Here is a 16,906-nt window from a genome sequence, read left to right as displayed (position 1 = left end):
GACCCACACCAAAAAAAAAAAAAAAGAATAAATAAATAACATTGGAGGCTGGTTCTTATTTTTCTCATAGGACCATCTGCAGAAGTGCTCTCTAATGTTTTTGTTGAAGGAGGGGAAGCCGGAGCTAACGCAGCGCATCTTTGTCGTCCCCTGGCTTTGTGACTAATTAAAATGGTGTACACAGACACACTCCTGGCAGAGCTTATTCAAGCCTAGCCAATGGAACAGATCCATCTAGTGTGTGGTTAGCATGTGGGGTGGGGAGAGGAATGCGATGCTGGGAAACTGGCACAAAACCTTCAGCTGAGGATTCGCACAGGAATTTCATCTCTTCAGTGGGTGGTGCTCAGCCAGATTCTCAATTCCCAACTACAAAACATCAATTCATGGACGCAGAAACACGGTGGCATGTGAACAGGCTGTGTGAAACTGCACATGTGAGTGACTGGGTGAGTGTGTGAGTGACTGGGTGAATGTGTGACTAACTGGGTGAGTGTGTGAGTGACTGGGTGAGTGTGAGTGACTGGGCGAATGTGTAAGGGAATGAGTGAGTGTGTTAGGGACTGGTTGAGTGACTGGGTGAGTATGGGAGTGACTGGGTGAGTGTGTGAGGGACTGGGTGAGTGTGTGAGGGACTGAGAGAGTGACTGGGTGAGTGTGTGAGGGACTGAGAGAGTGACTGGGTGAGTGTGTGAGGGACTGAGAGAGTGACTGGGTGAGTGTGTGAGGGACTGAGAGAGTGACTGGGTGAGTATGTGAGGGACTGAGAGAGTGACTGGGTGAGTATGTGAGGGACTGAGAGAGTGACTGGGTGAGTATGTGAGTGACTGGGTGAGTGTGTTAGGGACTGGTTGAGTGACTGGGTGAGTGCGTGAGGGACTGAGAGAGTGACTGGGTGAGGGACTGGGTGAGCGTGTAAGGGACTGAGTGAATGTGTGACTGACTGGGTGAGTGTGTGAGGGACTGCTTGAGTGTGTGAGGGACTGAGAGAGTGACTGGGTGAGCGTGTGAGGGACTGAGTGAATGTGTGACTGACTGGATGAGTGTGTGAGGGACTGCTTGAGTGTGTGAGGGACTGAGAGAGTGACTGGGTGAGGGACTGGGTGAATGTGTGACTTACTGGGTGAGTGTGTGAGGGACTGAGTGAATGTGTGACTGACTAGGTGAGTGTGTGAGGGACTGAGTGAATGTGTGACTGACTGGGTGAGTGTGTGAGGGACTGAGAGAGTGACTGGGTGAGGGACTGGGTGAATGTGTGACTGACTGGGTGAGTGTGTGAGGGACTGCTTGAGTGTGTGAGGGACTGAGAGAGTGACTGGGTGAGGGTCTGGGTAAATGTGTGACTGACTGGGTGAGTGTGTGAGGGACTGCTTGAGTGTGTGAGGGACTGCTTGAGTGTGTGAGGGACTGAGAGAGTGACTGGGTGAGGGTCTGGGTGAATGTGTGACTGACTGGGTGAGTGTGTGAGGGACTGCTTGAGTGTGTGAGGGACTGAGAGAGTGACTGGGTGAGGGTCTGGGTAAATGTGTGACTGACTGGGTGAGTGTGTGACTGACTGGGTGACACACCTGTCCAGGGTGTGTTTTGAATCTTTGGTGTACTTCAGTAGCATAAAAATGGACAAGCTTTACACAACATTTGCAAGTCCTCAATAAGGTGAAAGATTAAGGTGTAATTCCAAAATTTGGAGCTTCTCAAAGACCTACATCCAAATGCACCTTTCCTCCACCCCAGTGGGAATGTTTTCTCTTTTCAGTTTCCGTGATGAAGCCATGGATGTCACGGGAGATTAGCACTGAAGACGCCACTCAGCAGAAAAGCCCGAGGTGAATAATGGATGCTGTGCAGCACAGCGATATGTCACGTGCAGGAGATGCAAAGGAGTTAATCAGCAGAGCAGCTGAGACGGACTGAGCCCAGAGCTGCTACTGTGGAGCGCCTCTCAGGCTCCGGTTCCGCTCGGTTTAGAGCCTCGTCCTCTTCTCCGCCGCGAGGAATACGACCCGGCCGCGTTGGCACGGCTCCCACAAAGCTTTCTCTCTTCCAGATAATTATAGACAGTACGGGGAGGAGAAGAGGGAGATGTGAAGGGATAATTGGAGATGAGCTCAGCTCCCCAGGCTACAGAGCACAGAAAGCTGACCTCATACAAACAGGCACACAATTACAGCGAGCAGCCTGGGTCACTGAGCGAGGAGAAGGTCATACCTGGGAAATACGCTGAGGAAAACTGTGGGAAAAGTCAAAGGAATGAAACCTTTATTATGAAGTTCTTTGAAGACCTTTAGAGGCATTAATGCCAGAAGAATACCTTGAAATTCCTGGTCAATTTTCTGAGCTCAGAGCTGCTCTTCCTCACTGAGGGTCCTGGAAAACCCAGTATAACCTTTCCTTAAATCCTTCTTTAATCTTCTTTTTTTATTCGTAGCTATCAGGGCATTTCTGAGGTGAGAAATCTCAGGAACGTTCTAATGCTTTCATCTTTTATGTTTTTTTGATAATAACTTTGGACCATTTTTAATCATGTGTTTACATTTGTGTTTGAAACTATTAAAGATTATTATTATCATGTTATTATTGTTTTAAAAGGTAAGCACAGGGAGGTAAGTCTTAAACAGGGTGCACTCAGGGAGAGTGTTGACGGTGTATTTACAGAGAAGACCAAAGATGCCAAGTGGTGATCATTCAGAACATTACACATCCGTAGTGAAGTTTAATTTTACGTATCAGCCTCCACAGGCAAGGACCAGCCCCCAAAACAACCCAAATATTACTCAGCTTTCCCTGACTCCGAACACGTCATTCTCAGACCTCCACAGCTCTTCACTGGATATGAGCAGCATTTCTAATGCAGCCTCTTTAATGCAGCGCTGTGTTCAACTGCCTTCAAACACGAATCCTGAGCAGAGTCTGAGAGGGTTTAAACGGTCTTGATGTTATCGAGTGTCAGAGGTGATAATCTGTTGTAAGCACCGACTTCGTAAAGCTCCCATTTGGGAAAAAAAAAAAGCAAGTAACCTTCAGAGATCAATACAATTAGCATTAGCAGGCAACTGGGCATTTGAGGCGGAATGTAAAGTTGCAATAAGAGGCTAAAGTTTTAGCTTTTAGAATTGAATTCCGTGGCTCAGATGAGGACGATTAAACCCATGATGCACTAAAGCCATTTTGGTTTAAATCAGAGCTGTGCCATAACCGCATCCTTCACAATAATATTGTCATCATTTTTAACGGCTAAGCAGCAGCTCTATGAAAGTGTTCATAACTTGTGTTTATTGATAGTCAGAAAACATGTTATTTCTTACTAATTGAAGGAATAAGGTTTAAAAGACCGTTGGTTTTTGTGATATTATTTTAGGGCCATATTCCACACTCCTAGTTTAGATCACATTTATTAAGATATATTTCTCGTGCACAATTTCTGATTATTTTAAGCTGAACATGTCACCACTTCTCTCCCAGGGGATGTGTGTGTGTGTGTGTGTGTGTGTGTGAGAGAGACACTCTCACAACTCCATCCCTCATTCAATTCGGAGCCTCGAACTCCACACACTTTTATCATCTCCTGCACTCTGATCAGCGCCAGTCATCACCATGGAAACTCTCTAACCACCCCGACTCCCACCTTCCTCACACCTTCAAAAACCATCAAAGGAGGCAGTGGCCATTTATAGCCACGTTTGAAGAGACCAAGGTCTCTCTCAAGAAGAAACAGCTGCAGCAATCAACAGGTGTAAAGCTGCCAGGCGAACGCAGGAGCACCGTGAAACAAACCCTAACAAAACTTTGTTCAGCGCAGTCTCAGGAAGTTCTTAGATAAACGTCTGACGGAAAAAGAGCATAACATTTTATTCAGAGGTTTAATCGATGTGGATTAAACGTTCTTACACACAGAAAAATGTTTTTTAAACTCGAGAGCTCTGCATACTTTCCTACTCATAACACGTTGTTCACAGAAAGAGGACGGATATGAACATGTGCAAGTGACTGGTAACTAAAGGCTGTTTTGACTGGAAACCAACGCTGTGGGGGCTACAAATTCATCTGAGCATCAATGTTTCTGGGTGTTTCTATGAATCTATTTGTAAGAACACAGTCCAGAGTCATGGGTCAAACCCACCCTGTTCAATCCGTCTCATCCTACGCCCCTCACATCCAGAGTTATGAAGCTATTGCGTGGTTCCTACTCAACTGGACTCTACTCTCCACTCCCACAGCCCCAAAGAATTCACCTGATGGAGAAGCAGACAGGTAAAGACAAGTAGAGTAGGGACCCTGCCATGGAAAAGCTGCATATAAAGAGGGGCTGGGACACACGAGACACGGTGTGAGACACGGTGGAGATGAAGAATGATCTCTGTGCACAGCTCTGGGGATCAGTCCAGAGAGAGCTGAGACTGTTTTGAACCGTGGGAGAGGAAACAGATGGAGATCAGGTGCAGATACAGGATTATCAACTGCTCTGTAAAGTCCTGCCGAGATTTTAAGAAAGTAAGAATGACGCTGAGAGAAACTGCCAAGTACACAGCTCTTCTGCAAGAACACAGCGTCTAGCGTCACATCGCTGATTTCCTCATGCGGAGATTAGGAGGCGATTTCAGAGGCAGCAGGTGTTTTTGAGGCTATTTCCTGCCCTGCATTTTTAGAGTGGGAAATGATGCTGTGCTGTTCCAAGGCATTTGTTGTTCTCCCTGTTCCAACCCTTTAGTCTCGCTTGGGCAGGTTGGTAAACACATTAGAGCAAGATGTACAGCCTTTTTATGAGAAGAGAAACAAATACATGCATCGGAAGAAGTCACTTCAGCTGAAAATCAGCAAAATCACAGCTATAACACAACTGCTTATTAGGAGCTACGTAACGACCTGAGGGACCGCTTTAAACACAATAGACGTACGGAAATAGCCGCCACGTTTCAGGCGGTAAAGGTCATCTTTTGAAGCCTAAGGTATAATTTTCATTGGCTGGGGAATATAGTATATCAGCAGTGTGTGAAGAGGCCGGAAAAACAGACACGTGGCCAGCGCCTGCTGACGCTCAGAGGAAAAAGCTACGTCTTTATCTAAACAGAGACGTGTGTGGCAGAGGCTCCAGCTTCAAACACCATCTAGAGAAACTTGTACATAACCCTTCATTACAGTGTTTATTAATGAGTTTCTAATAAAGTGGGCTCTAATGTATTTCGGACTATTGAGAGAATTTTAATGGATGCTACTAGCACTATTCTACAGAGAAACGCTGATTATTCGTGACCCAGGTCTGCCAGACTGGCCCAGATTCCCTGTGAAAAACACCGCTCCGGTTCAGTGACATCCACCACCTTCCATTCAGCAGAACCGGAACACACTGAGCAGAGAGAGGAGTGAAAGAACCGGCCCTGGGCGACAGGCATGTTCTCCTGCTTCTGTGCCCTCCAGCAAAGTCTATTTTTATCTGGATTCACATTAGGTTTTCCACACTCTGACAGGTGCTTGCTGACAGTACTCTTATTGCCAAAGTGCCTCGGGTCAAGCGACACGACTGCGTCGACTCGGACCGTCTTCAAAAACTAACCAGACGGCAGAACCAACCGCGTTTAAAACTCTGACCCTTACTTCAGTGCTCTGTGGATGTCTGCGTCCGCCTGGATCTCAGGTAGCAAGTTCTACCTGTGGCAATTTTCGCAATTTCAATCAAAACACACTTTTGTAGAACTCAAGGAATGTTTCATCACCATTTGCTGCTCTCCACTCTTTTAGCTCATTGGAAAATGGTCCAGTGTTTGTGCAGATCTGGCTCAGTAAATGGGGAAAAACTAAGGGTCTCTGCTCGTATCTCTCGGCTCAAGCCACAGAGGCTCTAAACATTGAAAACCATAAAAAGAGGAAGATGTTGCTCTATTCCTGCTCCATAGGGGGGTAACACTGACTTATTTTTGCTGTTACAGTTACATTACTTAAGGTGGAACTGACTCTAAATTCAGGAGAGCGCTAACTGCATGAAAGTAAACACAGAGGGAAAGTGCTACAAAACTAAACAGCTCGAGTTTCTGTGGGAATTCAAACAGTGAATAAACACTTACAGACAATTTACACTTCAGACACCAACAAGATACAGTCGCTTCTTACTCACACACACCGCTCCACTTTAAAAGATACAGTCGCTTCTTACTCACACACACCGCTCCACATTAAAAGATACAGTCGCTTCTTACTCACACACACTGCTCCACATTAAAAGATACAGTCGCTTCTTACTCACACACACCACTCCAGATTAAAAGATACAGTCACTTCTTACTCACACACACCGCTCCACCTTAAAAAAATACAGTTGCTTCTTACACACACACACCGCTCCACCTTAAAAAATATAGTCACTTCTTACTCACACACACCACTCCACTTTAAAAAATACAGTCGCTTCTTACTCACACACACCGCTCCACATTAAAAGGTACAGTCGCTTCTTACTCACACACACCGCTCCACCTTAAAAGGTACAGTCGCTTCTTACTCACACACACCGCTCCACCTTAAAAGGTACAGTCGCTTCTTACTCACACACACCGCTCCACCTTAAAAGGTACAGTCGCTTCTTACTCACACACACCGCTCCACCTTAAAAGATACAGACGCTTCTTAATCACACACACCATTCCACCTTAAAATGTGCAGAGCTTTTGACAGAAAAGAAACAGCATTTCCTCAGAATTGTCTATATTCCTTTTAAATGGCTAAGACAGTGGACCGTGATCAGGATGAGGGGCTTACAGAAGATGGACACTTCAGATTATTCACCAGTTTCAGTGTGATTTCATCAGATCCTGTTGGAGAATTATTTACTTCCAGGAGGTTCAGGGATGTGTGTTTCTCCTGATACAGTTAGAGTTGGAGCAGGTGCTGCTCACTGTAAACAGCCATGTGTTTATCAAGATATTCATATCACACTTTAAAACCAATTTGTACAAGTAATACACACAGTACTGTTTATATCATACAGTGGGCTCACTCAAAATTCTAAGTACCATCATTTTCACAGATGTTAGCTGCCCGTTCTACTGATCCATCACAGAGACCACCCTAACCAGGCCAGCTGAAAGGCAGACGGGTCAATTAAGGTCAACAAAAGGAGCTGAATAAAAGCTACATAACCAAATCAACAGGATTATTTAGTGTGTCATTGCACCTGGGTGTTTACTGCTATGAGTAAATGACATAAATCAATCATATAAACAATCTAACGGTTAAAAAAACCCTGCAGTGATCAGGCTGTTTCTGTTCCTCCAACAGCAAACAAATAAAGTTGGATTTAATCTCATCAGTATGCAGCAGATGAGCTGCGGAGCACCAGTATTGCGTAATAAAACAAAATAATAATGTCCAAAACGGATATTATTCTTTTAATCCTGAAAAACAGCAGCTGAGAATGTGGCTACAACAGACTGCACTAGTTAGAAAAACTACCTTCCTCCCAGAGCCCGGTAACGAGCGAGCGCACTCGTCTGCGTCAGTCCTCACACATATGATTCTGATTATCTGCGAGACTCCGAGAGGCTCATGGTCACTTCAGAAGACTGTATACCTCTGGAACTGCATTGTTTGCCCTTTGTTCCTCTCGCAGCGGTGGCTCAAAGCTGGACGAGTTAGGTGTGGGGGTGATGTTATCGCCTGCAGGCACTGCTCTGTTGTCCGGTGGGGTTTGATTATGGACTCAGCTCCTGATCAAATAACAGCAAATCTGTTTTAAAGCTACAACAGAGTTCAGAGAAGTTTCAAAGAACAAAGACTCTTTCTCCAAGGAGTTTGCTCACAGAAGCAGAGGCAAGAAGGTTACTGTAATAAGCTGTTTGGTGTTTACTGTAATAAAATGTTTTGTGTGAGAAAGAGTTAAACGTGGAAATGACCGGGCTACTGCTCTGTAGCTCTGATCTTAAAGGTGGATCCAGAGAAACAGAGGCCGGCAGATTCGTTCCTCCTTCATGGAGCTGTTTTGTAATGATCAATTCCATCCTAACATCTGTATCTCAGAGTGGGCAGCACCTGAGTTAATGACAGAGGGAGCACTGCATTACTGGAAAAACAACAGTGCTTGTTTTGCTGCAAATGGCAGTGTTTATGGTTGACTGTGCTGCAGGTTGGTTTTGTTGTATGTATGTAACATCGACACATTGTCCACGGCGTAGGGTTAACATCGACACATTGTCCAAGGCGTAAGTTTAACATCGACACATTGTCCAAGGCGTAAGTTTAACATCGACACATTGTCCAAGGCGTAGGGTTAACATCGACACATTGTCCACGGCGTAGGGTTAACATCGACACATTGTCCAAGGCGTAGGTTTAACATAGACACATTGTCCACGGCGTAGGGTTAACATAGACACATTGTCCAAGGCGTAGGTTTAACATCGACACATTGTCCAAGGCGTAGGTTTAACATCGACACATTGTCCACGGCGTAGGGTTAACATCGACACATTGTCCAAGGCGTAAGTTTAACATCGACACATTGTCCAAGGCGTAGGGTTAACATCGACACATTGTCCACGGCGTAGGGTTAACATCGACACATTGTCCAAGGCGTAGGTTTAACATCGACACATTGTCCACGGCGTAGGTTTAACATAGACACATTGTCCACGGCGTAGGTTTAACATCGACACATTGTCCACGGCGTAGGGTTAACATCGACACATTGTCCACGGCGTAGGGTTAACATCGACACATTGTCCAAGGCGTAGGGTTAACATCGACACATTGTCCACGGCGTAGGTTTAACATAGACACATTGTCCACGGCGTAGGGTTAACATAGACACATTGTCCACGGCGTAGGGTTAACATAGACACATTGTCCAAGGCGTAGGTTTAACATCGACACACTGTCCACGGCGTAGGGTTAACATCGACACACTGTCCACGGCGTAGGTTTAACATCGACACACTGTCCACGGCGTAGGTTTAACATCGACACACTGTCCACGGCGTAGGTTTAACATCGACACACTGTCCACGGCGTAGGTTTAACATCGACACACTGTCCACGGCGTAGGTTTAACATCGACACACTGCCCACGGCGTAGGGTTAACATCGACACACTGCCCACGGCGTAGGGTTAACATCGACACACTGCCCACGGCGTAGGTTTAACATCGACACACTGCCCACGGCGTAGGTTTAACATCGACACACTGCCCACGGCGTAGGTTTAACATCGACACACTGCCCACGGCGTAGGTTTAACATCGACACACTGTCCACGGCGTAGGGTTAACATCGACACACTGTCCACGGCGTAGGGTTAACATCGACACACTGTCCACGGCGTAGGGTTAACATCGACACATTGTCCACGGCGTAGGTTTAACATCGACACACTGCCCACGGCGTAGGTTTAACATCGACACATTGTCCACGGTGTAGGTTTAACATCGACACATTATCCACGGCGTAGGTTTAACATCGACACACTGCCCACGGCGTAGGTTTAACATCGACACACTGCCCACGGCTTAGGGTTAACATCGACACACTGCCCACGGCGTAGATTTTACATCGACACACTGCCCACGGCTTAGGGTTAACATCAACACATTGCCTACGGCATAGGGTTAACATTGACACATTGCCTACGGCGTAGGTTTTCATTCAAAAGTATAAATTGGGTTTAACAGTAGTCATTTGGTCTGAAACTTATTAGTAATGAAAGGGAAAGGAGGCGAATACACTTCACAGAAAAATGGGCTAGAGAATGTAATGGACACCTGTACAGTGAACTGTGGAACTCACTGAGGTCACAATGATCTGGTCAATCTATGCTTCTGTGTGGAAATCAGTGCAGAGTCTACGTTGCTGTGAGCGTCTGTACTTCTGTGTTGTTTGGTCTGCATCACTCTGCAGTCACAGCCAGGAAAGAAACAAACACTGACACTGTTTTCCTGCCTTTGTTCCTGCTCCTTTCAGCGAGTTTATTTCAGAGACGACAGTTCAGTCGTCATCGCTGCCACATCTTCATACACACCATGAACTCCAAACAGACATGAGGGAATCTCTCGCCGTGAACTTGCTGCAGACTATAGTCTAAAGAGCTAGACACACGTATTTGTCGATTCAGATATTCGTTCATTGAGTAGTGCTTAGATTTTTCATTTTGAGATTCTGATATGTGCAAGGTTTTTTGGGGGGGTGAGTGGGTTTAAATTGAATGTTTAAAGCAGGCCTCGGATGTGGATTTACTGAAGTCACCACCCGCAGAATGTTTAAATATCCACAGAATATTACTGCCAAAGCTCCAAAGCCCTAAACTGGTATTTGGGATCGCCGTAGCAGTCTCTGTAGCATTATGAAGAGGAGTTCATATTTCTGGATTTCCTCGGTTATCGGTTATTTCGGTCACTCAGTACACAGTAGCTGCCGTCCCTCTCTCAATGAGAAACACTTGGCAAAGGCAGGTCTAAAGAGCCTGAGAAAGCGGAGTAGAGAAGGGAAGAGCAGAACGAGATGGGATTTTTAGACTATTTCATTTGAGACTGAGCTGAAAGGCTGTTCATTTAGGGTTTAAATAAACATAACGTAAATAAACAGTCAGAAGGCCAAACAGCTCCTGCCTCCGCCGTCCTCCTTCCCGAGGCGGCATGATCCTCACCGTGGTCCTATCTTCTATGAGACAGGCGGAGGTCAGTAAGATTCCAGTAAATTGGAAGCACAGGGTAGTGGAGTATGAGCGCCTATGAAGCAGAAGTGAACCTGTAGTCTCAGATTCAAAACAGTTCAATCTAATACAGCAGTGTCACGTCTGACTTCCACTCAACAGTGGGAGGAATACGTGAGGAGAAGGACCACTAAAGTCAGGCGAGAAACTCTGTTCTCTCCAAAAGTGGGTCAAAATGTAGCTCCAGGGAGAAAAGCAATAACCCTCTTGAAGTCAGAAAGAGTCAAATCATCTGAATTTCCTCTCGGTGGGAGATTCCCTCACACATTTCAGAACCAGAGGCTGGAGTCCTGAAAGAAAGTACAAAGCAGGTTCTGAAGTGAATAATCAGGTGCCTCCCACAGAAGGCAGACCGTGGTCCTGTACAGTAGCAGCACTCTGAAATAAAGCCCTCAGCACTGACTGTAAAACTCTGATAGCTGTAAACAGAGAGTAACAGAAAACACCACAGAATATCACCTGATTCACACGAGTTCCCCGCGAGCGATGAGGCAGGCGTTGACCATTCACACACAAAGAATTTGCATCGCAGCGTGCCCTGAAATGCCCAGGACGCCTCACCAAAACGTGAGAGTTGCGTCAGAAAGGCAAACACATGCGGGAGCAACAGAATGTGGAACAACCGCAACATTAAGTAGCATAACATTGCAGTCACTCAGAAACCTTGTTGGGTGGTGACCATGGTGGCCATTTTGAAGTCGGCCATTTTGGATCAAACTTTAGTTTTTTCAATGGGAAGAGGGTCATGTGACACATCAAACTAATTGGGAATTTCACAAGAAAAACAATAGTGTGCTTGATTTTAACATAACTTTATTCTTTCATGAGTAATTTACAAGTTTCTGACCACTTATAAAATGTGTTCAAAGTGTTACCCATTGTGTTGGATTGTCAATGCAACCCTCTTCTCCCACTCTTCACACACTGATAACAACACCGCAGGAGAAATGCTAGCACAGGCTTCCAGTATCCGTAGTTTCAGGTGCTGCATATCCCACTGAAAAAACTAAAGTTGGATCCAAAATGGCCGACTTCAAAATAGCCGTCATGGTCACCACCCATCTTGAAAAGTTTCCCCCCTCCCATATACTAATGTGCCACAAACAGGAAATTAATATCACCAACCATTCCCATTTTTTTAAGGTGTATCCATATAAATGGCCCACCCTATACTTTGTAAACACCTAGTTCACGAATGAACCAACAGAATTTGTCCAAAAGTTCTAAGAAATCAGGAACTCACAGTGTCACCAAAGTTTTGTTCCAACAACATCAATAGGTGTCTTCTTTGTAAAATAAATCAGGACTGTACTCTGATTCAAACCTTAGTGCATCCTCCATTGCTTCTATAAACACCGTTAAAGTGTTGATATTGAGGCTCTTTAATAAAGCAGACTTGTTCAAACAGGGACCGAGGTCCAAACAACCATTCTTCACAATCCACGATAAACGACAGAGTCCAAGGTGAACCGTATTCAGCAGAAAGACTGAATTATGCACTGAATCAATGCTGAAATGCCCAAGAGCACCGTCAGTGAGATTAGCTCACCACTCCACCTTAAAAGATGTCTTTCAAACCAGACTCTCTGACTCCTTGGAGGGAGTATCTGTTTTAGTCTCTGCTCTGATACAACGGCATGTCTCTAAAGCCTTCACACAAAACCAGTTTCAGCCGGTTCCAGGTACGTCTCCATTCATCTTGTAGAAGCAGATAAGCTCATTGTGGAGCTGCACCGTACAGTGTTCTTATTTCTCCACACACGTTGAGTCTGTTTTGCTGAGTTTAACCTCGTCTGTGCACTCTCACATAAACGCGGGTCCAGCGCTGTGATTGGACAGACTCAGATGAGTGGGCGGGGCCATTCAAAAGTCTCTGCACTTGACGTCAGAAGCGGCACCGGATCAGAACGCCTCGTTTTTTCCTGCGTTTTCTGATTTAGACAGCTCACAGAAAACTGACAGCGTGGTCTTGTTTCACAGTGTGTGTGTTGGTGGGTACATGCACCGAACAAGGGATTTTCCACAATTTATCCCTTTAAGAGGCAAGAGGAAATCAACCTCTCGCTTCAGATACAAAAAATGTAAATAGAAAAATTAAATCAAATAAAAAATAAACTTCAATAATACAGGCTGAGAAAAATGTGGAGCTATTAAGGAGCAATTACAGAGAAAACAGTCACATCAAGCAAAGAAGAATCGGCTGGATGCCCCCGTGCGGTTCTGTGTATAAATATAAACACCGTCTTTACTGAAGTCCCCTCTTTTTTCATCACCGCTCGTGTTGGCAGCCGGACCACACCGGGCCCGGTCCGAACAAGCACTGAAACAATAAATGCTTTTAGGCGCCGTCTCTCGTGCCGACAAGTTCCAGACAGAGTGTGACCTGACGGATGACAGCCTCGCCACCCACCGCTGAGATCCCCCTCGATATTTACGGCGCGCCCTGATTCTTGCACCACTCCCACTCCATTTGTAGGTCATTGCTCAGAGAAGGGAGGATGAATGAAAAAAGGTGGAGAGGAAAAACAGATGGAGACAAAGCCTACAGGACAGGGCTCTTTTTACGGCTGTGTGATGAGCAGCTCTGAGGCTTCATTTCCCTCATGTGATAAAAATAATGAGGGGTCACAGGATGGGCTCTGCCCCTAACAGTACTGGGCTAAGACACACACACACACACACACACACACACACACACAGGACAGAGGGATGGCAGACACAGCTCCCGGCAACAGAGCATGCAATTAGTGTTGATCGCTTCTGGAGAACAGGCCACAGTCACACAATACTTACACACACACACACAGCTGTGTCTGTCCCCCCACGTCCTCAGGGATACCCAATGATAAGTGGTCTTTAAAAAGAAAGCTGAGCCCCTCTCAGCCCCTGGCAAAGTCAGAAGAAGACTGGACACCAGCTCCACAGCCTCCCATCAAGTAAACAAAGCAATTCTGAGCACATGCCACCTTCAGGCCGATTTACGCATCTGCACTGAATCAACTCAGAGTCAAAGCTGTGCCCTGTAGGAGTGCCCCTCACTACGATGCGAGTGTTTATACTGGTGTGTTTGGTCAGGGCTGAATCACAAATATCCTCCTCCACTCTGTGTAGTGCACAGTGTATGGTGTAGTAGTGTTAGTTTATAATCTTTGAAGTGCACTACGCAGGGAGTAGTACTGATCTAATTGAGCAGCAGGGAAGAAACAAATACAAAGCCCTGACATTGTATCCTGTGTGTTCCTGTTCCTCATTGTACTTTTTTTTTTTTTAGTTTTTCTGGGTTTTTTCTTTGTTTTCCCCTTGCTCCACATTTTTATTTGCTCCTTCCTCTGTTCTCTGCTCTCAGCTTGATCTATGGACCAATCACAGTCGTCACGGTCCTTGTGAAAACAATATGTCGTTACACTGCCTGGGAGGTGCACACAGAGTTCACGTCTACATGGGACCTACTCTTTGCTTGTGGCGGAGTGTTAACTCAGAAACTGGCCTTGGACAGCTCTGTTTTGAGCTCTGCCTACTTCAATAAACAGAAAACTGTCCTGGTGCCTGTTTACTGAGTCCCAGAGCTGTGAGATGTGGACAGATTACTAGCTCTGAAACCTTTACACGCTCCACAGAGCGGGACGTCGGAGTATAGGGTCTCAGACGCAGCTGGGACTAGGTGTCAGTGTAATGGTCATTAAAGACTCTGTGCTCTCTTCATCCATGAGAAACCAGGTAGAGAAGTGAAGAAGCGGGGCTTAATTGAGAGGTCCTTCTCACGTAGCGCTCCAGCTCTCCAGCACTGAGCACGCTGAGCTATAATGAGGTCAACAGGTCGAGGACTCACCCTTGTCTGTCCGAGTCGACCAGCACGCGCACCAGAATTCCTGTAACCGCCACCAATATGGGATAATGATCCACACTCTCCAGCCCTGCAAACACACACAAACAAACACAGCACGTTTACGTCTGAAAACACTTAGATTAGTCTCTCAGTGTTTCTCCACCCATTTTCCTCCTCGTAATTCTAGATTAACAGACAGATACTTTATCGATCCCAAAGGAACTGTAACAGCCAGCAGCAAAAATACAAGTTAGAATTCACATCAGACGGATAGTACCATTTAGAAAATGAGGAAAAATATAACTGCACCCTGTTTAGCTCTTGATACAGTGCAGTATTGTGTTGTAGAGGCTTAAATATGTAAGTATGTGCATCATTGGAACACAGAACGGACCAATAGAAATGCTTCAAATTTACTGGGAATAAAATCTTTTTACTTTCATTTTCACTGAAAGTTAAGAAGGTTTATGTGTGACTGTCTGTGAGGAATGTGGTGTGTTCTCTCTGTGTCTGTGTGGGTTTCCTCCGGGTGACTGTCTGTGAGGAGTGTGGTGTGTTCTCTCTGTGTCTGTGTGGGTTTCCTCCGGGTGACTGTCTGTGAGGAGTGTGGTGTGTTCTCTCTGTGTCTGTGTGGGTTTCCTCCGGGTGACTGTCTGTGAGGAGTGTGGTGTGTTCTCTGTGTGTCTGTGTGGGTTTCCTCCGGGTGATTGTCTGTGAGGAGTGTGGTGTGTACTCTCTGTGTCTGTGTGGGTTTCCTCCGGGTGACTGTCTGTGAGGAGTGTGGTGTGTTCTCTCTGTGTCTGTGTGGGTTTCCTCCGGGTGACTGTCTGTGAGGAGTGTGGTGTGTTCTCTCTTTGTCTGTGTGGGTTTCCTCCGGGTGACTGTCTGTGAGGAATGTGGTGTGTTCTCTCTGTGTCTGCGTGGGTTTCCTCGGAGTGACTGTCTGTGAGGAGTGTGGTGTGTTCTCTATTTGTCTGAGTGGGTTTCCTCCGGGTGACTGTCTGTGAGGAGTGTGGTGTGTTCTCCCTGTGTCTGTGTGGGTTTCCTCCGGGTGACTGTCTGTGAGGAGTGTGGTGTGTTCTCTCTGTGTCTGCGTGGGTTTCCTCCAGGTGACTGTCTGTGAGGAGTGTGGTGTGTTCTCCCTGTGTCTGCGTGGGTTTCCTCCGGGTGCTCTGGTTTCCTCCCACAGTCCAAAAACACACGTTGGTAGGTGGATTGGCGACTCAAAAGTGTCCGTAGGTGTGAGTGTGTGAGTGAATGTGTGTGTGTGTGTGGGTGAGGGTGTATTCCCACCTTGCGCCTCCAATAAATTAAGACAAGCGTGTTGGCCATTTTTAAATACTATTTTAACTGTTTTATCCAATTTTTGTAGTTAATGTAGTTACAAAAGCATCAAAATAATGCTGCAGAAGAGTTAAATACATCAGGGAAGCATGTGTTCATGCAAATTTCATCCTGACCAACATGATTTTCAAGCCCATTCTTCTCAGCAATTACTTGAAAAATCGCCGCTCTGCCACTCTGTTCAAACTACCCCACCCCAACACACACACACACACACACACACACACACACACACCATCAAAAAGCAATTTGCAGAACACCTGATTCTTGAATACTGAGCAGCGATCTGGAGAACAGGCTTCACAAAATTGTCAGGAAGCCTGTGTGGCTTCACCACAATGAGTCTGTCACTCTCTGTAGGAAAATTACGCTCGTCTCTTTCAGGCTCAGGGACCGACATTGGTCTCCACTTAACTACAATGAGATCGCTGAAGTGGAGAAGAGTGTTTTAGTACAGTTTTGTAGAACATGGATTACTATTAAACACAACAAGGGGCTTTTCTTCAGCCTCTAAATATAAACAAGATGCAAGAAATGAATCTGAATCATCAGGAACGCTTTATATTTTCAAACACGAACACACACCACTTCTCCTAAGCTCTTGGGATCTGACCATGTTCACCACTCCAATAAAATATGGACCATGTCCAAACGACTGTAGGCATCCCTCGTACTGTGTGGACTCAGCTGTTCGGACAAGCACCACACACAGATTTGAGGATCTCAAAATAAATTGGGACTCTGGAGGAGCCAAATACCAGCTTAATGTCACGTCTCAGTTCTCAGCCACAGGGGGTCAGACCCGAGCACAGCTCAAGGAAGGTCTTTTCCTAGAATCTAAGATTCTTGTTCTGGATTATCATTATACGATTATTGTAAAGTCTGTTGATGGTGGAGTGGAGCTGTGTGAGAGTTAACGCAAATTTATATATAAATAAACCGACTGAGCCATCACAGGTATCAGGAGCCCTGGTTATTATCACCACCAACAGAAGGCACCCAAAGCCTAGCGTGGAGAAGAAGGTGGGGGCCCAAACTGTGTCCAA

General features: G+C 45.9%; 1 protein-coding gene across 3 annotated transcripts in view; it reads right to left on the bottom strand.

The window, feature by feature from the left end:
- Nucleotides 1-16,906, bottom strand: part of LOC136696490 (E3 ubiquitin-protein ligase RNF123) — a 147,321-nt gene that overhangs the window by 68,238 nt on the left and 62,177 nt on the right. For all 3 annotated transcript variants that reach the window (XR_010802621.1, XM_066670928.1, XM_066670929.1), the window contains exon 35: nt 14,520-14,604. Coding sequence is in view for 2 of the 3 variants with exons in the window: in XM_066670928.1 (XP_066527025.1) it covers nt 14,520-14,604 (85 nt within the window). In the remaining variant the exon portion in view is untranslated. The remainder of the gene's footprint in view (nt 1-14,519; nt 14,605-16,906) is intronic.

The sequence above is a fragment of the Hoplias malabaricus genome, chromosome 5 (assembly GCF_029633855.1).
Source record: "Hoplias malabaricus isolate fHopMal1 chromosome 5, fHopMal1.hap1, whole genome shotgun sequence".
Lineage (NCBI taxonomy): Eukaryota > Metazoa > Chordata > Actinopteri > Characiformes > Erythrinidae > Hoplias > Hoplias malabaricus.
This window is presented reverse-complemented; position numbering and strand designations above follow the sequence as displayed.